Raw genomic sequence first — 25282 nt, 5'->3', positions numbered from 1 at the left:
TGGTCTCCAGGAGACACTTGTGGTCTCCAGGAGACACTTGTGGTCTCCAGGAGACACTTGTGGTCTCCAGGAGACACTTGTGGTCTCCAGGAGACACTTGTGGTCTCCAGGAGACACTTGTGGTCTCCAGGAGACACTTGTGGTCTCCAGGAGACACTTGTGGTCTCCAGGAGACACTTGTGGTCTCCAGGAGACACTTGTGGTCTCCAGGAGACACTTGTGGTCTCCAGGAGACACTTGTGGTCTCCGGGAGACACTTGTGGTCTCCAAGAGACACTTGTGATCTCCAGGAGACACTTGTGGTCTCCAGGTGACACTTGTGGTCTCCAGGGGACACTTGTGGTCTCCAAGGGACACTTGTGGTCTCCAGGAGACACTTGTGGTCTCCAGGGGACACTTGTGGTCCCCAGGGGACACTTGTGGTCTCCAGGGGACGCTTGTGGTCTCCAGGGGACGCTTGTGGTCTCCAGGGGACGCTTGTGGTTTCCAGGGGACGCTTGTGGTTTCCAGGGAACACTTGTGGTCTCCAGGGGACGCATGCGGTCTCCAGGGGACACTTGTGGTCTTCAGGGGACACTTGTGGTCTCCAGGGGACACTTGTGGTCTCCAGGGGACACTTGTGGTCTCCAGGAGACTCTTGTGGTCTCCAGGGGACACTTGTGGTCTCCAGGGGACACTTGTGGTCTCCAGGGGACACTTGTGGTCTCCAGGGGACACTTGTGGTCTTCAGGGGACACTTATGGTCTCCAGGGAACACTTGTGGTCTCTAGGGGACACTTGTGGTCTCCAGGGGACACTTGTGGTCTCCAGGGGACACTTGTGGTCTCCAGGGGACACTTGTGGTCTTCAGGGGACACTTATGGTCTCCAGGGAACACTTGTGGTCTCTAGGGGACACTTGTGGTCTCCAGGGGACATTTGTGGTATCCAGGAGACACTTGTGGTATCCAGGAGACACATGTGGTCTCCAGGGGACACTTGTGGTCTCCAGGGAACACTTGTGGTCTCCAGGGAACACGTGTGGTCTCCAGGGAACACGTGTGATCTCCAGGGAACACTTGTGGTCTCCAGGGGACGCATGTGGTCCCCAGGGAACTCATGGGGTCTCCAGGGGGCACTTGTGGTATCCAGGGGGCACTTGTGGTCTCCAGGGAACACGTGTGGTCTCCAGGGGACACATGTGGTCTCCAGGGGACACCTGTGGTCTCCAGGGAACACATGTGGTCTCCAAGGGACACTTGTTGTTATGTGTAATACACTGTGTCCATCGCACTTAAGGCTCCGACTACGTCAGGAATACTGATGGAAATAGGTGGACTCCTGAAGCCGCATCAGGAGACCTGGCACCTAATTAGGGGAGGATGCAGATGTTGTGATATGGGCTGGTTAGGGGGGAGACACACACGCACCACACACACACACACACACACACACACACACACACACACACACACACACACACACACACACACACACACACACACACACACAAGGGGTCACAGTTGGAAGTTAAAAACTCTGATGAGTCACAGGGATGTTAGGAAGTATTTCTTCAGTCGTGGATCACAAAAGTCACAATACCGTGACTGGAACGATACACAAATAACCCGCACATAGAAGAGAGGAGCTTACCACGACGTTTCGGTCCGACTTGGTCCGGAACGTCGTCGTAAGCTCTTCTCTTCTGTCGTAAACTCTTCTCTTCTGTCGTAAACTCCTCTATTCTGTCGTAAGCTCCTCTCTTCTGTCGTAAGCTCCTCTCTTCTGTCGTAAGCTCCTCTATTCTGTCGTAAGCTCCTCTCTTCTGTCGTAAGCTCCTCTCTTCTGTCGTAAACTCCTCTCTTCTGTCGTAAGCTCCTCTCTTCTGTCGTAAGCTCCTCTCTTCTGTCGTAAACTCCTCTCTTCTGTCGTAAGCTCCTCTCTTCTGTCGTAAGCTCCTCTCTTCTGTCGTAAGCTCCTCTCTTCTGTCGTAAACTCCTCTCTTCTGTCGTAAGCTCCTCTCTTCTGTCGTAAGCTCCTCTCTTCTGTCGTAAGCTCCTCTCTTCTGTCGTAAGCTCCTCTCTTCTGTCGTAAGCTCCTCTATTCTGTCGTAAGCTCCTCTCTTCTGTCGTAAGCTCCTCTCTTCTGTCGTAAGCTCCTCTCTTCTGTCGTAAACTCCTCTCTTCTGTCGTAAGCTCCTCTCTTCTGTGGTAAGCTCCTCTCTTCTGTCGTAAGCTCCTCTCTTCTGTCGTAAGCTCCTCTCTTCTGTCGTAAGCTCCTCTCTTCTGTCGTAAGCTCCTCTCTTCTGTCGTAAGCTCCTCTCTTCTGTCGTAAGCTCCTCTCTTCTGTCGTAAGCTTCTCTCTTCTGTGGTAAGCTCCTCTCTTCTGTGGTAAACTCCTCTCTTCTGTCGTAAGCTTCTCTCTTCTGTGGTAAGCTCCTCTCTTCTGTCGTAAGCTCCTCTATTCTGTCGTAAGCTCCTCTCTTCTGTCGTAAGCTCCTCTCTTCTGTGGTAAACTCCTCTCTTCTGTGGTAAGCTCCTCTATTCTGTCGTAAGCTCCTCTCTTCTGTGGTAAGCTCCTCTCTTCTGTCGTAAGCTCCTCTCTTCTGTCGTAAGCTCCTCTCTTCTGTGGTAAACTCCTCTCTTCTGTCGTAAACTCCTCTCTTCTGTGGTAAGCTCCTCTCTTCTGTCGTAAGCTCCTCTCTTCTGTGGTAAGCTCCTCTCTTCTGTCGTAAGCTCCTCTCTTCTGTGGTAAGCTCCTCTCTTCTGTCGTAAGCTCCTCTCTTCTGTCGTAAGCTCCTCTCTTCTGTGGTAAACTCCTCTCTTCTGTCGTAAACTCCTCTCTTCTGTCGTAAGCTCCTCTCTTCTGTCATAAGCTCCTCTCTTCTGTCGTAAGCTCCTCTCTTCTGTGGTAAGCTCCTCTCTTCTGTCGTAAGCTCCTCTCTTCTGTGGTAAACTCCTCTCTTCTGTCGTAAACTCCTCTCTTCTGTCGTAAACTCCTCTCTTCTGTGGTAAACTCCTCTCTTCTGTCGTAAACTCCTCTCTTCTGTGGTAAACTCCTCTCTTCTGTCGTAAACTCCTCTCTTCTGTCGTAAACTCCTCTCTTCTGTCGTAAACTCCTCTCTTCTGTGGTAAACTCCTCTCTTCTGTCGTAAACTCCTCTCTTCTGTGGTAAACTCCTCTCTTCTGTCGTAAGCTCCTCTCTTCTGTCGTAAACTCCTCTCTTCTGTCGTAAACTCCTCTCTTCTGTCGTAAGCTCCTCTCTTCTGTGGTGAACTCCTCTCTTCTGTCGTAAGCTCTTCTCTTCTGTCGTAAGCTCTTCTCTTCTGTCGTAAACTCCTCTCTTCTGTGATGAACTCCTCTCTTCTGTCGTAAGCTCTTCTCTTCTGTCGTAAGCTCCTCTCTTCTGTCGTAAGCTCCTCTCTTCTGTCGTAAGCTCCTCTCTTCTGTGGTAAACTCCTCTCTTCTGTCGTAAGCTCCTCTCTTCTGTCGTAAACTCCTCTCTTCTGTGGTAAACTCCTCTCTTCTGTGGTAAGCTCCTCTCTTCTGTGGTAAGCTCCTCTCTTGTGTCGTAAGCTCCTCTCTTCTGTGGTAAGCTCCTCTCTTCTGTCGTAAGCTCCTCTATTCTGTCGTAAACTCCTCTCTTCTGTCGTAAGCTCCTCTCTTCTGTGGTAAGCTCCTCTCTTCTGTGGTAAGCTCCTCTCTTCTGTCGTAAGCTCCTCTATTCTGTCGTAAACTCCTCTCTTCTGTCGTAAACTCCTCTCTTCTGTGATGAACTCCTCTCTTCTGTCGTAAGCTCTTCTCTTCTGTCGTAAGCTCTTCTCTTCTGTCGTAAACTCCTCTCTTCTGTGATGAACTCCTCTCTTCTGTCGTAAGCTCTTCTCTTCTGTCGTAAGCTCCTCTCTTCTGTCGTAAGCTCCTCTCTTCTGTCGTAAGCTCCTCTCTTCTGTGGTGAACTCCTCTCTTCTGTCGTAAGCTCTTCTCTTCTGTCGTAAGCTCTTCTCTTCTGTCGTAAACTCCTCTCTTCTGTGATGAACTCCTCTCTTCTGTCGTAAGCTCTTCTCTTCTGTCGTAAGCTCCTCTCTTCTGTCGTAAGCTCCTCTCTTCTGTCGTAAGCTCCTCTCTTCTGTGGTAAACTCCTCTCTTCTGTCGTAAGCTCCTCTCTTCTGTCGTAAACTCCTCTCTTCTGTGGTAAACTCCTCTCTTCTGTGGTAAGCTCCTCTCTTCTGTGGTAAGCTCCTCTCTTGTGTCGTAAGCTCCTCTCTTCTGTGGTAAGCTCCTCTCTTCTGTCGTAAGCTCCTCTATTCTGTCGTAAACTCCTCTCTTCTGTCGTAAGCTCCTCTCTTCTGTGGTAAGCTCCTCTCTTCTGTGGTAAGCTCCTCTCTTCTGTCGTAAGCTCCTCTCTTCTGTCGTAAGCTCCTCTCTTCTGTGGTAAGCTCCTCTCTTCTGTCGTAAGCTCCTCTCTTCTGTGGTAAGCTCCTCTCTTCTGTGGTAAGCTTCTCTCTTCTGTGGTAAGCTCCTCTCTTCTGTGGTAAGCTTCTCTCTTCTGTGGTAAGCTTCTCTCTTGTGTCGTAAGCTCCTCTCTTCTGTGGTAAGCTTCTCTCTTGTGTCGTAAGCTCCTCTCTTCTGTGGTAAGCTCCTCTCTTCTGTCGTAAGCTCCTCTATTCTGTCGTAAACTCCTCTCTTCTGTCGTAAGCTCCTCTCTTCTGTGGTAAGCTCCTCTCTTCTGTCGTAAGCTCCTCTCTTCTGTGGTAAACTCCTCTCTTCTGTCGTAAGCTCCTCTCTTCTGTGGTAAGCTCCTCTCTTCTGTCGTAAGCTCCTCTCTTCTGTCGTAAGCTCCTCTCTTCTGTGGTAAGCTCCTCTCTTCTGTCGTAAGCTCCTCTCTTCTGTGGTAAGCTCCTCTCTTCTGTGGTAAGCTCCTCTCTTCTGTGGTAAGCTCCTCTCTTCTGTGGTAAGCTCCTCTCTTCTGTCGTAAGCTCCTCTCTTCTGTGGTAAGCTCCTCTCTTGTGTCGTAAGCTCCTCTCTTCTGTGGTAAGCTCCTCTCTTGTGTCGTAAGCTCCTCTCTTCTGTGGTAAGCTCCTCTCTTCTGTGGTAAGCTCCTCTCTTCTGTGGTAAGCTCCTCTCTTCTGTGGTAAGCTCCTCTCTTGTGTCGTAAGCTCCTCTCTTGTGTCGTAAGCTCCTCTCTTCTGTGGTAAGCTCCTCTCTTGTGTCGTAAGCTCCTCTCTTCTGTGGTAAGCTCCTCTCTTCTGTGGTTAGCTCCTCTCTTGTGTCGTAAGCTCCTCTCTTCTGTGGTAAGCTCCTCTCTTGTGTCGTAAGCTCCTCTCTTCTGTGGTAAGCTCCTCTCTTCTGTCGTAAGCTCCTCTCTTCTGTGGTAAGCTCCTCTCTTCTGTCGTAAGCTCCTTTCTTCTGTGGTAAGCTCCTTTCTTCTGTGGTAAACTCCTCTCTTCTGTCGTAAGTTCCTCTCTTCTGTCGTAAGCTCCTCTCTTCTGTCGTAAACTCCTCTCTTCTGTCGTAAGCTCCTCTCTTCTGTGGTAAACTCCTCTCTTCTGTCGTAAGCTCCTCTCTTCTGTCGTAAGCTCCTCTCTTCTGTCGTAAACTCCTCTCTTCTGTCGTAAGCTCCTCTCTTCTGTGGTAAACTCCTCTCTTCTGTCGTAAGCTCCTCTCTTCTGTGGTAAGCTCCTCTCTTGTGTCGTAAGCTCCTCTCTTCTATGTGCGGGTTATTTGTGTATTCAGTCGTGGAGTTGTCAGGAAGTGGAACAATCTGGAGAGTAATGTAGGGAAGGCAGTATCCATACTTAGTTTTAAGAAGGGGTATGATAAAGCTCATGGAGCAGGGAGAGAGTGGACCTAGTAGTGATCAGTGAAGAGGCGGGGCCAGCAGCTGTGAATCTACCCCTGCAACAACAATTAGGTGAGCGCGCGCGCACACACACACACACACACACACACACACACACACACACACACACACACACACACACACACACACACACACACACACACACACAGCCGGACACATCAAAGTCAGTGGGACCTGACAAGATGTCACTGTGGATTCTGTCAGAAGGAACACAAGCACTGGATCACTGGCCAAGATCCACAAGAAGTTAGTTAATATATGACAGTTGCCAGAGATCCAGAAGACTGTGAATGTTGTCCCTATATTTAAGAAATTAGACAGACAGGCAGCGTTGAACTAGAGACCAACATGTATGCCATACAAGGTAATGGAGAAGATAGGAGAGTGTTAGAACCCTTGATGTGGCTTCATAATGACCAGCATGGGTTCAGAGATGACAAGTTTTGTCTTAAATTGTGGGAATTCTATAACAATTTAACAGAAGTGAGACAGAGAGGGTTGGGTGGATTGCACTTTCCTAGACTACAAAAAGCTATTTGACACTGTACACCACAAAAACACTATGCCATCTCAATATTAATACTATCTTTATTTCTACCAGTACATGTACAAGGTATAGAAGTACACGTACAAGGTATACAGATCATAGCTGACATCAATCGCATACTACTATATAGAAAGTCCCTTGTTATGCTGAGCATTTCCCGCAAATTAGGTCAGTTTTGTCCCCAGGATGCGACCCACACCAGTCGACTAACATCCAGGTACCTATTTTACTGCTAGGTGAACATGGACGGCAGGTGTCTTAAGGAAACACCTAGTAATGTGTCCATTCGTACCCGGGATCGACCCCCTGACCTCAGGGGGTCGATTGGGCTATGGGACACTTAGTGGATCCAAGAGTGTCATAGAGGGAAGGGGGGAAGATGTGACTGTCAGGGAAGTTGCATCAGAATGCTCAAGATTATCAAGCGGGGTGCCCCAAGGGTCGATATTTGAACCATTCCTGTTTCTAGTTTAAGTGACTGATGATTCCCACTTTGCTGATGATATAAAACTAATAAGGAGAATACAAACATGCATAGTGTGTATAAGGACATGGGAACAAACTCCTGAGTACCGTCATAGACGCTAAAACTTTGTGTAGTTTTAAAAATAGGTTAGATAAATACATGAGTAGGTGTGAGTTGGACCTGATTAGCTTGTGCTGCTAGGTCAATTGCCGTGTTCCTTCCTTAAGTGAATTTGACTTGACCTGACTAGGTTGGGGCATTGGTTTAAGCCGGTAGGAGACTTGTACCCGCCTCGCATGGACCAGTAGGCCTGCTGCAGTGTTCCTTCTTTCTTATGTTCTTATGTTATTTGTATGTAAATTAGTGGTTTAGCATGTGTGTACTGTTGTCACTGTTGTTCCCACGTACCATCACTGTAACGGACGAGTAGAATGTTGATTTCGTGTTAGACATGACGGCTGTAGTGAGGGTCATTAAGGCTGCAGGTCACCTGTTCACCACCAGTCAAGAATAATACCTAAAATACTGATTAATATAAACTACCAGTGTATATACACTGAGATATACACCTCTCAGTGTATATACACTGAGATATACACCTCTCAGTGTATATACACTGAGATATACACCTATCAGTGTATATACACTGAGATATACACCTCTCAGTGTATATACACTGAGATATACACCTATCAGTGTATATACACTGAGATATACACCTCCCAGTGTATATACACTGAGATATACACCTCTCAGTGTATATACACTGAGATATACACCTCTCAGTGTATATACACTGAGATATACACCTATCAGTGTATATACACTGAGATATACACCTCTCAGTGTATATACACTGAGATATACACCTATCAGTGTATATACACTGAGATATACACCTCCCAGTGTATATACACTGAGATATACACCTCTCAGTGTATATACACTGAGATATACACCTCTCAGTGTATATACACTGAGATATACACCTCTCAGTGTATATACACTGAGATATACACCTCTCAGTGTATATACACTGAGATATACACCTATCAGTGTATATACACTGAGATATACACCTCTCAGTGTATATACACTGAGATATACACCTATCAGTGTATATACACTGAGATATACACCTCTCAGTGTATATACACTGAGATATACACCTCTCAGTGTATATACACTGAGATATACACCTCTCAGTGTATATACACTGAGATATACACCTCTCAGTGTATGTACACTGAGATATACACCTATCAGTGTATATACACTGAGATATACACCTATCAGTGTATATACACTGAGATATACACCTATCAGTGTATATACACTGAGATATACACCTCTCAGTGTATATACACTGAGATATACTACACCTCTCAGTGTATATACACTGAGATATACTACACCTCTCAGTGTATATACACTGAGATATACACCTATCAGTGTATATACACTGAGATATACACCTCTCAGTGTATATATACTGAGATATATAAACATAATTGACTAGTGGCTGGAATAACCCTAGGTGGAATGGGTCGTGGGTTAATGGGTTGTGGATTAATGGGCCGTGAGTTAGTGCGTCGTAGGTTAATGGGTTGTGGGTTAATGGGTTGTGGGTTAATGGGTTGTGGGTTAATGGGTCGTGGGTTAATGGGTTGTGGGTTGAATCTTGAGCATATCCGATACCTGATACCTTCTTGATACCCCTGATACATACCCGGAAACATTTATACTGGATTTACAACTGGTGTGTGTACTCACGTGTTTGTGGTTGCAGGGGTCGAATCACACCTCCTGGTCCCAGCTAATATATGTGTATGCATGCACTCACTTAGCTCCTGGGCCCAGCCCCTCATCCTGCTACAGTTCTTAAAACTGGGTGAGAGAGAGGGGGTGAGAGAGAGGGGGTGAGAGAGAGGGGGGTGTGGGAGAGGGGGTGAGAGAGAGAGAGAGAGAGAGAGTTCATGGCTAACAAACTGATTAATCATTAATTTCTCACCTTGGTTTCACACCTTACAACATACCTGTTATCTCTGTTATCCTGTTATCTGTTAGTGGTTTGGTCAAGTACCTGTTAGGGTGAGAGTGCCACCCACCTCGTCCCCTTGGCCAGTGCCCCTCTAGGGCACTGTCAGGAAAGTGCCAGATAAGATTTTGCTCTGGAGGGTTAGCCACCCAGGGTAACCCAGGGGATGGTTAGCCACCCAGGGTAACCCAGTGGAGGATTAGCCACCCAGGATAACCCAGAATAATCCTTGAGTGAGGTTTTCAGTCTTTGATCCCCTCCCCTTCCCTCCCGGAGCCCGTACTTCGTCTACGGTCTTCTTTGTCTATATCCAATCTTCATAATTTTGCACCTGGTGGGGTTAAACTCCAGGAGCCAGATGTTAAACCAGGCTTGCAGCCTATCCGGATCCCTTTGTAGTCTTGCCAAATCCTCATTCAACTGTATTCTCCTCATAAGCTTCACGTCGTCTTAGTTTAATATGTTTATTATGCACCCCATACCCATCCTGTGGGCGGTAGTCACCCCATACCCATCCTGTGGGCGGTAGTCACCCCATACCCATCCTGTGGGCGGTAGTCAAAAGGTTACAGAGGTACATAATTGGTCCAGGGACTGGACTCCAAAGTTTTGATAGCTGAGCAAGTTACAGAGGTAATGAATTCACAATTTACAAAGGTAATGAACTCACAATTTACAAAGGTAATGAACTCCTGCAAACAGGGTTACCTCTGAAACAGCACCGGTCCTAGGACTGTCCCCTGTGGAACCCCGCTCGTCACAGGCGCCCACTCTGACACCTCGTCACGTAATTTCACCCACTGTTTCCTTCCTGTCAAGTATTCTCTGATACATTGTAACACCTTTCCTATTATCCGTGCCTGTGTGTGTGTGTGGACTCACCTATGTGTGGTTGCGGGGGTCGATTCACAGCTGCAGGCCCCACTCCTTAGCTAGTCGCTACTAGGTCCACTCCATGCTCCATGAGCTTTACAGTATCTCTTCTTAAAGCTGTGTATGGATTCTGCCTCCACTACATCACTCTCCAGTGTGTACTTACCTAATTGTGGTTGCAGGTGTCGATTCATAGCTCCCGGTCCCGCCTCTTCACTGGTCGCTACTAGGTCCAGTCTCTCCCCCTGCTCCATGAGCTTTGTCATACCTCTTCTTAAAGCTATGTATGGATTCTGCCTCCACTACATCACTCTCCAGACTATTCTACTTCCTGATAACTGTGTGACAAGTGTGTGTGTGTGTGTGTTTATCTTAGTCGTTCAAGTGTGTGTGTGTACTCACCTATTTGTACTCACCTATTTGTGGTTGCAGGGGTCGATTCACAGCTCCTGGCCCCGCCTCTTCGCTGTGTGTGTGTGTGTGTGTGTGTGTGTGTGTGTGTGTGTGTGTGTGTGTGTGTGTGTGTGTGTGTGTGTGTGTGTGTGTGTGTATGTGTGTGTGTGTATATTCCCAGTTTACCTCAGCCAGCGCTGATAACTCCCTCAGGTTGCCACATAACATTATCCTTGAGCTTCTCTCCCAGAACGAACACCCTGGCAGTCACAAGTACCCGTTGTTGGGGCAGAAATGAGGTTGAGAGCTGCATCCTTGTTTCTTAATTGTCCTGACTGTGGTTCACGAGTGCCAACATAGTCATTGAGGGAGGAAGAGGACCGTCATCTTAGCTCCCGCTCCCAGACCCCCTTCTCTCACAAACAATCCATAATAAATGACGTTTATTGTGTAGTTAGGGGCTTATGTAATGCTGCTTTCTTTATTCTGGTTTGTAAAAGGATTTAGTGGGCAGTGATTACGTGAGATGCACGTGTGTACAACCTTACAAAAACATTGACACTTCGCAAACATTATCTACTCCCCCTGCTCTTAACAGCACCAACAGCCACTGTAAATATTCCAGTAATCTTCAGACTGTCTCGTGAGTTTTAAACTTCTATACAGGTCTAATGTCGAGATTTGCGTTTCGCCAGCCAAGGTTTCTTGTCAATACAGGATTACGTTCATTAACACTTTCGTTTAGTGCGTCATATTTGCTCATTAGCAAATTCGGGAAGTGGTGAGAGCGTCGTTTTCAAATATTTTTCTCTCTCCTGGTGACGAAATTGTGAAATTGGTGTCGGGTATATGTCGGGGTGAAGTGCCAAGGTATACTACCCAGCTGCCTTATTTATCTCTCTTTGCACCTCATCACTTATTGTACTCGCTGGTTAAGATATACAAATACAACACAGCAAGTAAACAACTTTTTGTAAGTTACAAAAGGGCAGAGCGAGTGGTACGTAAAAATAGCGAAGTGGTACCTGGATGTCCCCGTCCAGGTCCCCCTCGCTGGTCTCACTCAAGACCTTGTAACCCAACAAAGTGCACTTTACTCAGCCTACTGAGTGTGTTTGTAACCTGTGGTAGTGTGTTCCTGGTCCACCTCGCTCCCCACTAACCTAAATAAGTGTAAACTTCGTTAAAAAAGCAAGAAACTAGACATTAGTGTCCCGTTATTAAGACGCACCCTGACTCACCAGTCTGAAGGTTACTACGTCTCTCTCATCTTACATCTTACAGCATATATATGGTAAACTTAATTTATAGTATATATACCTTATAAACTCTATATACCAGTGATATATAACAAAACCATTATACCGGGGAGTGAGATATTAAATAAACCCCGCTAAAACGAACACCCCCTCAACCCACCCTCCCCAGCCACGCATTCCAAAAGGGAAAAATTACACAATATTCTTTTGCCTTTCAGGAAAATAACCCCAGGCCTAATGCCCCCGGGGTCGCCAGGAACATACCGTAAAAAATCGGCATCAATGGAGCTGCCGGCGGCGCTGCAGCAGCTGCCTCGTCCACACCGAGGCAGCATTTCTAGTGAGTCCAAAATGGCCGAAGAGAAGCCTTGGCCCAATACAAAGGAGGATTACGACCTGAGGGAAGTCATAGGTGAGGTTAGAGTATCTTGTGGGTGTTTATGAACCCTTGGGGTTTGGTGTGGGGGTGTGGGTGGCCCCCTGGGGGGTTATATAAGGGGGGAAATAAGGGGTTTTGTGGTGTGGGTGGCGCTGCCACTCCCGGGGTGAAGATGCTGCTGTCAGCTGTGTTGTCAGCCCCAGGGGGTGTATGCAGTGTCAGCGAGTGTGTGGAGGGTTGTAGGGGCATGATAGAGCTATGTATGAGTGGTACATAAGGGTTAAATTGGTGTGTTAAGGTCCCGTTCTCTCTCGTCTCTCGCGTCGTCTGCTCCATATATCTATTTATCTATCGCGTTTTTAAATGTCTTATTTCCCCTCCCCCAGGGGAGGTTCCTTGACGCTGGGCAGGGGATCTTGATCTGGGGAACTGGATCTATGCTCTGGTAACCTGAATTAAGTCCTGAGTACCTTCCACTCCCCCCCCCAGGGTGTTGTATAATCCTTCGGGTTTAGCGCTTCCTGTTGATTATGATAATTCACCCCAGGATAACCCAGGGGAGGGTTAGCCACCCAGGATAACCCAGGGGAGTGTTAGTCACCCAGGATAACCCAGGGGAGGGTTAGCCACCCAGGATAACCCAGGGGAGTGTTAGCCACCCAGGATAACCCAGGGGAGGGTTAGCCACCCAGGATAACCCAGGGGAGGGTTAGCCACCCAGGATAACCCAGGGGAGGGTTAGCCACCCAGGATAACCCAGGGGAGTGTTAGTCACCCAGGATAACCCAGGGGAGTGTTAGTCACCCAGGATAACCCAGGGGAGTGTTAGCCACCCAGGATAACCCAGTGGAGGGTTAGCCACCCAGGATAACCCAGGGGAGGGTTAGCCACCCAGGATAACCCAGGGGAGGGTTAGCCACCCAGGATAACCCAGGGGAGTGTTAGCCACCCAGGATAACCCAGGGGAGTGTTAGCCACCCAGGATAACCCAGGGGAGTGTTAGTCACCCAGGATAACCCAGGGGAGTGTTAGCCACCCAGGATAACCCAGTGGAGGGTTAGCCACCCAGAATAACCCAGGGGAGTGTTAGCCACCCAGGATAACCCAGGGGAGGGTTAGCCACCCAGGATAACCCAGGGGAGTGTTAGCCACCCAGGATAACCCAGGGGAGGGTTAGCCACCCAGGATAACCCAGGGGAGTGTTAGCCACCCAGGATAACCCAGGGGAGTGTTAGCCACCCAGGATAACCCAGGGGAGTGTTAGCCACCCAGGATAACCCAGGGGAGTGTTAGCCACCCAGGATAACCCAGGGGAGTGTTAGCCACCCAGGATAACCCAGGGGAGGGTTAGCCACCCAGGATAACCCAGGGGAGGGTTAGCCACCCAGGATAACCCAGGGGAGGGTTAGCCACCCAGGATAACCCAGGGGAGGGTTAGCCACCCAGGATAACCCAGGGGAGTGTTAGCCACCCAGGATAACCCAGGGGAGGGTTAGCCACCCAGGATAACCCAGGGGAGTGTTAGCCACCCAGGATAACCCAGGGGAGTGTTAGCCACCCAGGATAACCCAGGGGAGTGTTAGTCACCCAGGATAACCCAGGGGAGGGTTAGCCACCCAGGATAACCCAGGGGAGTGTTAGCCACCCAGGATAACCCAGGGGAGTGTTAGCCACCCAGGATAACCCAGGGGAGGGTTAGCCACCCAGGATAACCCAGGGGAGTGTTAGCCACCCAGGATAACCCAGGGGAGTGTTAGCCACCCAGGATAACCCAGGGGAGTGTTAGCCACCCAGGATAACCCAGGGGAGTGTTAGCCACCCAGGATAACCCAGGGGAGTGTTAGCCACCCAGGATAACCCAGGGGAGTGTTAGCCACCCAGGATAACCCAGGGGAGTGTTAGCCACCCAGGATAACCCAGGGGAGTGTTAGCCACCCAGGATAACCCAGGGGAGTGTTAGCCACCCAGGATAACCCAGGGGAGTGTTAGCCACCCAGGATAACCCAGGGGAGTGTTAGCCACCCAGGATAACCCAGGGGAGTGTTAGCCACCCAGGATAACCCAGGGGAGGGTTAGCCACCCAGGATAACCCAGGGGAGGGTTAGCCACCCAGGATAACCAAGGGGAGGGTTAGCCACCCAGGATAACCCAGGGGAGGGTTAGCCACCCAGGATAACCCAGGGGAGGGTTAGCCACCCAGGATAACCCAGGGGAGGGTTAGCCACCCAGGATAACCCAGGGGAGGGTTAGCCACCCAGGATAACCCAGGGGAGGGTTAGCCACCCAGGATAACCCAGGGGAGGGTTAGCCACCCAGGATAACCCAGGGGAGGGTTAGCCACCCAGGATAACCCAGGGGAGGGTTAGCCACCCAGGATAACCCAGAGGAGGGTTAGCCACCCAGGATAACCCAGGGGAGGGTTAGCCACCCAGGATAACCCAGGGGAGGGTTAGCCACCCAGGATAACCCAGGGGAGGGTTAGCCACCCAGGATAACCCAGGGGAGGGTTAGCCACCCAGGATAACCCAGGGGAGTGTTAGCCACCCAGGATAACCCAGGGGAGTGTTAGCCACCCAGGATAACCCAGGGGAGGGTTAGCCACCCAGGATAACCCAGGGGAGGGTTAGCCACCCAGGATAACCCAGGGGAGGGTTAGCCACCCAGGATAACCCAGGGGAGGGTTAGCCACCCAGGATAACCCAGGGGAGGGTTAGCCACCCAGGATAACCCAGGGGAGTGTTAGCCACCCAGGATAACCCAGGGGAGTGTTAGCCACCCAGGATAACCCAGGGGAGTGTTAGCCACCCAGGATAACCCAGGGGAGTGTTAGCCACCCAGGATAACCCAGGGGAGGGTTAGCCACCCAGGATAACCCAGGGGAGTGTTAGCCACCCAGGATAACCCAGGGGAGGGTTAGCCACCCAGGATAACCCAGGGGAGGGTTAGCCACCCAGGATAACCCAGGGGAGTGTTAGCCACCCAGGATAACCCAGGGGAGGGTTAGCCACCCAGGATAACCCAGGGGAGTGTTAGCCACCCAGGATAACCCAGGGGAGGGTTAGCCACCCAGGATAACCCAAGGGGTCATCGAGGACTGTCTCTCTTATTTCCATTGTGATCCTTCAATCTTGTCCCCCAGGATGCCACCCACACCAGTCACCTAATGCCCAGGTACCTACTTACAGCTAGGTGAATAGGGACAGCAGGTGTAAGGAAACACTCCCAATGTTTCCAGCCAGCTGGGGATCGAACCCCAGACACTCGGTGCATGAGGCGAGAGCGCTGTCAACCTTCCCTTACAGATTGTATTAAAAGATAGAGATTTTATTTCTTCGTAAAGGTTACAATGTGTAATTACAATTTTGGTTTGCTAAATACAAAGAAAGCCACTATTATACCTGGGCATTTCGGGCAGAAATGCCCTAGGATGGGGACCTTCTTTACGTTGGAAGGTTGCATTAAAATTACCTGTTTTCTAATAAGGCTGCATTCAAAAAATTTTGATTATACGTATGTATACGGTAAGTCCTTGACTTAAACACGTTGAGAATCTTGTGTACTGTGTATATCGTTATTATTATTGTGTATAATTAATATATCATTATTATACAAAATACAGGAAGTCTCTGACGTAATAACAATAATACCTTTGATTCTACAAGTACGTGTACAAGATATACAGACGTATTTCCTGTATTATGAATACAGTGGACCCCCGGTTTACGATATTATTTCATTTCAGAAGCACATTCAGGTGCCATTTCCGACCGAATTTGTTCCCATAAGGAATATTGTGAATTAGATTAGTCCATTTCAGACCCCCAAACATACACATACAAACGCACTTACATAAATACACTTACATAATTGATCGCATTGGGAGCTGATCGTAAACCGGGGGTCCACTGTATTACATACAATTCAGGAAGTCCCCCCTAATGTGTAAGTCAAAACTTGCTGTACTGCAGTGTCAGTTTTTTTGTAAAAAATTAATTGCATAATAACTTCAAGAGAAATAACTCATTCAGAAGGTGGCACTTAATGCCCTACAAGGCTGCAGGTTCCCCACCTCGTGATTTACAGTGTTAGAAATGTCAAATTATACACGAATTGTTGAAATATCCTAGGTTAAGTCATCATAAATATGTAGCTTTTGTATATCAGTAATAACCATGCATTGGAGTATTTTTTCTTCCGACCCAGTTTTTAATGTGCATTTTTTTTAATATATTATATACTTGTATGTTGTGTATTGTACTGCCTCTATAATGCATGTTGCTTCATCGGAATAAAAAATAACTCTAATTAGTGCTGTATTGTTAATCTAAATTTAAATTTGTTAATGTGGCTGACAAAATTTGAAAGTCTGAAAAGATAATGACTATGGTTAATGTATTACACTACCTTTGATATATCATTGAAGAGTTTTGAGAGTTTAGCTACTCCTGGAGCCTGGCCATGGGCCAGGCTCGTCTGGTGCTTGCCTGGTCTACCAGGCTCATTGGTGATTTTGAAACATGATCTTTCAGTCATTCCACAAACTGAAGACATTTAGTCAGTTTGAAACTGCACAAGAAATCCACTTAAATGACAGTCAGTGCATCAGTTTGATGTTTGACTGATACAGTAAAGTCCTTGACTTACAAACACACTGCGAATCATCTCTGTTGTATGTCATTACATATTGTGTATAATAACAGTATTATGATACACATTACAGAAGGTCCCCAACATGTTCATAAGTTGAATATTATACATAATTCAAGAGGTCCCCAGTGTGTTTATAGGTCCGAGGACTTACTGTACTTAAAAGTAAACCATTATTCACTTAACTACCTCTCTTTTTTGTACGTTTAAAAATTCCTACTGTATAAAACAAAAGGGCACAATACTATGACTGGAACAAGACACAAATAACCCCCACACAGGAGAGAGCAGCTTACAATGATGTTTCAGTCCGACTTGGACCATTTACAAAGTCACACTAACATGTCTGGTTCTTAAATAGTCTTTTAAGCACTGGTATTAATCTGCCTGAAATTCTCTGCATGTTACTGGCTTTCTTCGTACTTAACGTTACTGTATACACATAACTAATTACAGGTGTACTACATCCCTTTATCCAAAACCCTTGGGGCATGTATTGTTTCAAATTTCAGACTTTTTCAAATCTCAGAATGATTCACAACGCCGCCACATGACGGTGTGACCTAGCACAGAGATGACTGATGCTCTACACTCCGTGAAAAAACTTTGGTTTTTGGAACGTTTTCGAATTTTGGATAAAGGGATGTGAACCTGTACCAGTATACTGCAGAAAAGAAATATTGTACATGTATTTGTATGTATATTTGGATGCTGGTAGATGATATTCCGAAAGTGATTTAAAGACGAAACTATGGCTGATGCTTCTTGCTCAGTTATGGTATAATTATGTTTAGTCCTGATTAGGACTGCTGGTAGATACAACTGGTATATAGGAGGGCCCTGCTTATACAGCAGATTAGGTTCTGGGCTACTGTAGGTCAATGCGTATACAGCAGGTTAGATTCTGGGCTACTGTAGGTCAATGCTTATACAGCAGGTTAGGTTCTGGGCTACTGTAGGGCCCTGCTTATACTGCAGGTTAGGTTCTGGGCTACTGTAGGGCCCTGCTTATACTGCAGGTTAGGTTCTGGGCTACTGAAGGGCACTGCTTATACAGCAGGCTAGGTTCTGGGCTACTGTAGGGCCCTGCTTATACTGCAGGTTAGGTTCTGGGCTACTGAAGGGCACTGCTTGTACAGCAGGTTAGGTTCTGGGCTACTGTAGGGCTCTGCTTATACAGCAGATTAGGTTCCGGGCTACTGTAGGTCAATGCTTATACAGCAGGTTAGGTTCTGGGCTACTGTAGGGCTCTGCTTATACTGCAGGTTAGGTTCTGGGCTACTGTAGGGCTCTGCTTATACTGCAGGTTATGTTCTGGGCTACTGTAGGGCTCTGCTTATACTGCAGGTTAGGTTCTGGGCTACTGAAGGGCTCTGCTTATACAGCAGGTTAGGTTCTGGGCTACTGTAGGGCTCTGCTTATACTGCAGGTTAGGTTCTGGGCTACTGTAGGGCTCTGCTTATACTGCAGGTTAGGTTCTGGGCTACTGTAGGGCTCCTCTTATACATTAGGTTCTGGACTACTGTAGGGCTCCTCTTATACATTAGGTTCTGGACTACTGTAGGGCTCCTCTTATACATTAGGTTCTGGACTACTGTAGGGCTCCTCTTATACATTAGGTTCTGGGCTACTGTAGGGCTCCTCTTATACATTAGGTTCTGGGCTACTGTAGGGCTCCTCTTATACATTAGGTTCTGGACTACTGTAGGGCTCCTCTTATACATTAGGTTCTGGACTACTGTAGGGCTCCTCTTATACATTAGGTTCTGGGCTACTGTAGGGCTCCTCTTATACATTAGGTTCTGGGCTACTGTAGGGCTCCTCTTATACATTAGGTTCTGGGCTACTGTAGGGCTCCTCTTATACATTAGGTTCTGGGCTACTGTAGGGCTCCTCTTATACATTAGGTTCTGGACTACTGTAGGGCTCCTCTTATACATTAGGTTCTGGGCTACTGTAGGGCTCCTCTTATACATTAGGTTCTGGGCTACTGTAGGGCTCCTCTTATACATTAGGTTCTGGGCTACTGTAGGGCTCCTCTTATACATTAGGTTCTGGGCTACTGTAGGGCTCCTCTTATACATTAGGTTCTAGGCTACTGTAGGGCTCCTCTTATACATTAGGTTCTGGGCTACTGTAGGGCTCCTCTTATACATTAGGTTCTGGGCTACTGTAGGGCTCCTCTTATACATTAGGTTCTGGACTACTGTAGGGCTCCTCTTATACATTAGGTTCTGGGTTACTGTAGGGCTCCTCTTATACATTAGGTTCTGGGCTACTGTAGGGCTCCTCTTATACATTAGGTTCTGGACTACTGTAGGGCTCCTCTTATACATTAGGTTCTGGGTTACTGTAGGGCCCCTCTTATACATTAGGTTCTGGACTACTGTAGGGCTCCTCTTATACATTAGGTTCTGGACTACTGTAGGGCCCCTCTTATACATTAGGTTCTGGACTACTGTAGGGCTCCTCTTATACATTAGGTTCTGGACTACTGTAGGGCCCCTCTTATACATTAGGTTCTGGACTACTATAGTAAAGCAAAAATCACTTAGAAGTAAAACGCAGCATTTTTTCACTTTCAAATGCATGTAAAAGCTAGGCCTAAAAAATGCATATACAGTACACATATTTTCATCCTTAGCTTATAGCGAGTGCTAAATATATTTATTGTAGGAAGTCTGAATAAATGATTGTAACTGAAAACCACTGCATTAGCAGAACACCGTGAAGTGAACCCTGTAAAGCGGGGCTTGCCTGTACAGTGGACCCCCGCATAACGATCACCTCCGAATGCGACCAATTATGTAAGTGTATTTATGTAAGTGCGTTTGTACGTGTATGTTTGGGGGTCTGAAATGGACTAATCTACTTCACAATATTCCTTATGGGAACAAATTCGGTCAGTACTGGCACCTGAACATACTTCTGGAGTGAAAAAATATCGTTAACTGGGGGTCTACTGTATTTGCTATTGGTCTTTTAAGCTAGGATGGCACCTATGCCAATGGAGTTTCGTCTGTGATTTTAGTCAGTTTTCTTACTTCGGTTCACAAAGTTTTCACATAAAATTCTTTAGTTTTTATAGGTGAAAAATTGCATTAGTTTGTAATTACAACCTCTCCTCACTTAACGAAGTTCCATTCCTAAGACCCCGTCGATAAACAAATTCGTCACCAAGTGAGGAGCATACTACAGTGGTGGTGAGTTTGTGTCATCCATCTTTGATATTGTTTTAATGTCACATTTGCACCATTTATAACACTTCTGGTATATTTTTAAATGTTTATACAGTAGTGTACTGTATATTGTAATGAAGAGAATAGAGGAAATCAGCTCTAATATACTGTACATTATTTAGGTATGCATACTGGTCAGAGAGCCCATCATAAGTCTGAGTCGCCAGTGAATGAGTACGTCACTAAGTGAGGAGAGGCTGTATTCTATACAAATACAAGTTTATTTCAACAGGACGGGTGTTAATGTTGCAGTTTTACAACTGCAGTGTAAGCACACCTCTGATAAGACAGTGATGGAGTGAATGATGGTGAAAGTTTTTCCTTGTCGGCTCACCCTACCTTGGTGGGAGATAGCTGATGTGTTAATAAAAAATAATAATTAAACATGATAGTGTTTATGCAATGTTTATATTGGAATGCTTGTTGAAAGTCCATGGTTATCTTGAGCGTTTCGGGCTAACCCATAGCTTGATTGCTAGCTCGCTCGGCTCTCACACTGAGGTCTGGAGATCGAAGCCCTGGTATTGCTGGAAAACATTAGGACGTGTTTCCTTAAGACACCTGCTGTCCATGTTCACACATCAGTATATAATGGGTACCTGGCTGTTAGACTGGTGTGGGTCACATCCTGGGTGTTAGTGGACTGGTGTGGGTCACATCCTGGGTGTTAGTGGACTGGTGTGGGTCACATCCTGGGTGTTAGTGGACTGGTGTGGGTCACATCCTGGGTGTTAGTGGACTGGTGTGGGTCACATCCTGGGTGATAGTGGACTGGTGTGGGTCACATCCTGGGTGTTAGTGGACTGGTGTGGGTCACATCCTGGGACAAAACTGACCTAATTTGCCCGAAATGCTCTGCATAACAAGCGGCTTTCTATACAGTAGTATGTCATTGATGTCAGCTATGGTCTGTATACCTTGTACATGTACTGGTAGAAATGAAGATATTATTATTATTATTATTATTATTATAAGCTGAAGTCTTGTAGCTTGCTCAGCTCGCACACTGAGGTCTGTGGCTCGATCCCCGGTACAGGTGGAAACATTAGGACGTGTTTCCTTAAGACACCTGCTGTCCCTGTTTACCTAGCAGTAAGTAGGTACCTGGGTGTTAGGTGACTGGTGTGGGTTGCATCCTGGGGGACAAGACTGAAAGACCACAATGGAAATAAAACACCGTCCTTGAAGATGTACTGACTTTGGGTTATCCTGGGTGGCTAACCCTCCAGGGTTAAAAATCCAAACAAATCTTATCTTAGCTCTTGACTAAGCAAATAATTAAAGCAAATATAACAAAATTTGAAGCTTAAACTATACTGATAAGTTTATTTAGGTACAGGTACATGTAAGTAAACTTATCATATATAATGGAAATTACCAATGATCACCTAAAAAAGTCATTGACTTCATTCCATTAGGAGTCCTTGACTTGCATTAGGAGTCCTTGACTTGCATTAGGAGTCCTTGACTTGCATTAGGAGTCCTCGACTTGCATTAGGGGTCCTCGACTTGCATTAGGGGTCCTCGACTTGCATTAGGGGTCCTCGACTTGCATTAGGGGTCCTCGACTTGCTACCATTGGGGTCCTCGACTTGCTACCATTGGGGTCCTCGACTTGCTACCATTGGGGTCCTCGACTTGCTACCATTGGGGTCCTCGACTTGCTACCATTGGGGTCCTCGACTTGCTACCATTGGGGTCCTCGACTTGCTACCATTGGGGTCCTCGACTTGCTACCATTGGGGTCCTCGACTTGCTACCATTGGGGTCCTCGACTTGCTACCATTGGGGTCCTCGACTTGCTACCATTGGGGTCCTCGACTTGCTACCATTGGGGTCCTCGACTTGCTACCATTGGGGTCCTCGACTTGCTACCATTGGGGTCCTCGACTTGCTACCATTGGGGTCCTCGACTTGCTACCATTGGGGTCCTCGACTTGCTACCATTGGGGTCCTTGTTCTAATCATCATTATCAGTGATCTGGTTCACAGTAACTTGTATACAAGACACTCGGAAATTTGTAAATGTGTTATTTAGAAATAAATAATTAGAATGTGCAGTCCTACCCAGAGTCAGGTTGTTACTTTTTTTTTTTTAACAAGTCGGCCGTCTCCCACCGAGGCAGGGCGACCCAAAAAGAAAGAAAATCCCCAAAAAGAAAATACACCTACCATCCGACTTATGACCTGCTCGACTTACGACCATGGTTTTTTATGCCAAATTTCTGGGAAATAAACAACTATTTGTGTTGTACACAGTGTTTATCATAAACCTTACAGTATAAAATACAGTACTAACAACATAAAAAGTAAAGTAAAACATGAAATACCAAATAAAACAATAAAATAGTCATTACAAAAACGTTTTGTTGATATTCAGTAGTAAAGTTCGACTTACGACCATTTCGACTTACGACCGGTTTCTTGGAACCGAACTCGGTCGTAAGTCGGATGATAGGTGTACTTTCATCATCATTCAACACTTTCACCTCACTCATACATAATCACTGTTGGAGGTTGTTAATATTGATGATAATAGTTTGTTTACAGAGATTAGAATTTTCCTACTTACATAGTCCAATCCAGGGTCAGGTTCCCCAGTAATTATTACTACTACTTCTTTCTTCTTCCTCTTCCTCCTCCTCCTTTCTTCTTCCATATGATACATAGGTTTACAAAATTCTCAAATTTAATAGTACATGTGGAGAGCCACTGGTTACGCAGAGCACTTCGGGCAAATAAGTCGTAGCACAATCGTCTGGATATAAATATATACCCAGTAACTACCTCGAGTTTTGAGCAATGCTAATACATAAATTATTTACCAACACACTGCACGTAGCACTCACAGTGGCTCAGATAAATAATTTAGTGGGTATGTACCAGTAGGGAGTACATAAATACTTTATACTCACACTATGTTTTTATGGACCCCATAAATATCGTTTGCGTGTGTAATGGTCACTTGAGACTAGTTCAGCTTGTTACTCATTTTAGTGCCATAAAAATTTCACGTAGAACCATTCATGAAATAAAGTTAACTGTTGTACGACAGTAATAATTTTAGCTTAATTGTAATACTGTATTAATGCCAAGGTAAGTTATAATGATTGCAAAGTTATGATAATATGGACTTACGAAATCTTAGTAACATGATTGAACACGAACCATGGAATGCGTGGGGTTTTAACAGTACACCATTGTATTTGAAAATAGTAATAAAAAAGTATAATAAGTCAAGCTTGTTGATTCAGTGATCAATTAGTATATAAAAAAAATTCGTAGTGCGAGAAATTTGAGACTTTATTGTAGAAATAAAATTGAAAGGTGATCCCCAAAAGAAATAATTTGTCACTATAGTGATGTCACTGTATTTGTGTTTGTTGATGGGTTGGTACGGAGTTATATTAACCCTACAACTGTCCAAACGTATATCTACATTTTCGCATGTAGCGCTCTGACCTTGATTTTCTCCATTTGTGAAAGCATGTAAAAAAACGTAGATATACGTTTGGAGCGCTGTACGAGTGAATGTAGATCTACGTTTGGACAGTTAATGGGTTAATATCAGTATTTATTGGCATTTAGAATCGTAATCTTTTTGTTTTTAACACTCTGGTCGTCGTCCAGCATGGCAGGGTGACCCAAAAAAGACGGAAGTTATAAAGTTTATCTTCTTTTTACATATTGTATACTACACAAAGAAATAAAGTTGTTTATTGGACCTACCTTGTATGGGCCAGTAGGCCTTCTGCAGTGTTCTTCCATTCTTATGTATCAGTACTGTAGTATACTTCATGCATATTTTAATCTGTTACTTATACATTTGTACCTTGATGCAGGTATTGGCGCCACTGCTGTTGTACATTCTGCGCTGTGTATCCCTCGCAACGAAAAATGTGCCATCAAGAGAATAAACCTAGAAAAATGGAATACGAGTATGGATGAACTATTGGTAAGAGTTGTACACTACTGCATTTGTATAGAAATAAGCCTACAGTAGTTCCTCAACTTACGAACATATTGGGGACCTCTTGCATTGTGTAAAATATTCATAATACAATAAGTCCTCAACTTACGAACATGTTGGGGACCTCCTGCATTGTTTAAAATAATGATATTATACACATTTCAGAAGATTCTCAATGTATTTGTAAGTCGAGGATTTATTCTGTTTGAATGTATCTTATTATGACTCATGAAATGGTAATAACACAGTTGGAGACACAGTATGGGTGGGATTACAACTCCTGGAAAGTGAGTTGTAAAACTCCAGGCCAGTGTGTGTCAGCTTTGAGGGGACATGAGCTATAGTTCACAGTCACGCTGGTGGGAGATTCATCTGTAAAAACTTGCATTTGTGGTCACAGTGGTGTCCCATGCTAACCTTCCTATGGTGTATAAATATACCTAGTTGGATGAATTTTATTGTAGCCAGCTGACCCAGTGGCTTATGAGTTTTACAACTCATTCACCATGGGTTCTAACCCCACCCATTCCCTGGTTTGAATCTTATTAGCAAGGCATGGTTCAGTGGGCAGTGCACTGGATTCCAGTTTTAGGACCAACTTGCCATAGGTTTGCATCCTATATATGGCAAGCTATTGATGGTTTTGTTGCTAATGCTAATTAATACAAATCCAGATGCATAAAACAAATTTCATCGTGATACGTTTATGCAGAAATGGGTGACACTATGGGTGCCACGTTGTATATTTTACACATTTTTTGCAGGCCAAAGAAAAAATCAGTCTTATAAATAAATATAAATGAACAATTAGAATTAAAATGAATAAAAAAGTGAAAAATAAAGGTTTATTAGTACAGTGGACCCTCGCCTAATGATATTATTTCATTTCAGACATCTGTTCGGGTGCCGTTACCGACCGAATTTGTTCCCATAAGGAATATTGTGAAATAGATTAGTCTGTTTCAGACCCCCAAAAATTCACTTACAAAAGCACTTACAAAAACACACTTACATAACTGGTCGAGTTGGGAGCTGATCGTTAGGCGGGGGTCCACTGTACTATTACTATTTATAAATATTTGAAGTCGGTGTGTACCGCATGTGGCCCATGAGCCGCGTGGTGTTGATCCCTGCTTTAGAGTATGTTAAGAGGGCATTAAGACACATATGCAACACTTGGGTATCTTTGTTATGGAAATACAGCCTCTCCTCATTTAGTGATGTACTCGTTTACCGGCGACTCGGACTTACGACGGGCTCTCTGACCAGTGTGCATACCTAAATATTAGAGCTGATTTCCTCTATTCTGTTTATTACGATAAACGGTACACTACTGTATAAACATTTAAAAATATACCAGAAATGTTACAAATGGTGCCTAGGTGACATTAAAACAATATCAGAGATGGTTGACACAAACCCACTACCATTATAGTATGCTCCTCGCGTAGCGACGAATTCGTTTACTGACGTGGTCTTAGGAACGGAACTCTGTTAAGTGAGGAGAGGCTGTACTTCACCACACAGTGGCTTCATCAGTCCAGTACAAAGATTGATGGACTGATTACATTAACTCCTGGCTGAGGGACTGATTACCTCAAACTCCCTCTGATAAAGAACAAAAATGCACAGTA

The 25282-nt window shown here is 45.7% G+C and overlaps 1 protein-coding gene across 4 annotated transcripts in view; it reads left to right on the top strand.

The window, feature by feature from the left end:
- Nucleotides 1-25282, top strand: part of fray (oxidative stress responsive kinase frayed) — a 124988-nt gene that overhangs the window by 27294 nt on the left and 72412 nt on the right. For 2 of the 4 annotated variants that reach the window (XM_070079627.1, XM_070079624.1), the window contains exons 2-3: nucleotides 11632-11825; nucleotides 23521-23633. In XM_070079627.1, coding sequence (XP_069935728.1) covers nucleotides 11651-11825; nucleotides 23521-23633 — 288 coding nt within the window. In that variant the 5' untranslated portion in view covers nucleotides 11632-11650. Of the gene's footprint in view, nucleotides 1-11197; nucleotides 11449-11631; nucleotides 11826-23520; nucleotides 23634-25282 lie in introns of those variants that run through there. The other 2 variants (XM_070079623.1, XM_070079626.1) reach the window with 2 other exon arrangements.

The sequence above is a fragment of the Cherax quadricarinatus genome, chromosome 100, assembly GCF_038502225.1.
Source record: "Cherax quadricarinatus isolate ZL_2023a chromosome 100, ASM3850222v1, whole genome shotgun sequence".
In the NCBI taxonomy this organism is placed as follows: domain Eukaryota; kingdom Metazoa; phylum Arthropoda; class Malacostraca; order Decapoda; family Parastacidae; genus Cherax; species Cherax quadricarinatus.
Note: the sequence above shows the minus strand (reverse complement) of the source record. Positions and strands in the feature narration are given on the sequence as shown.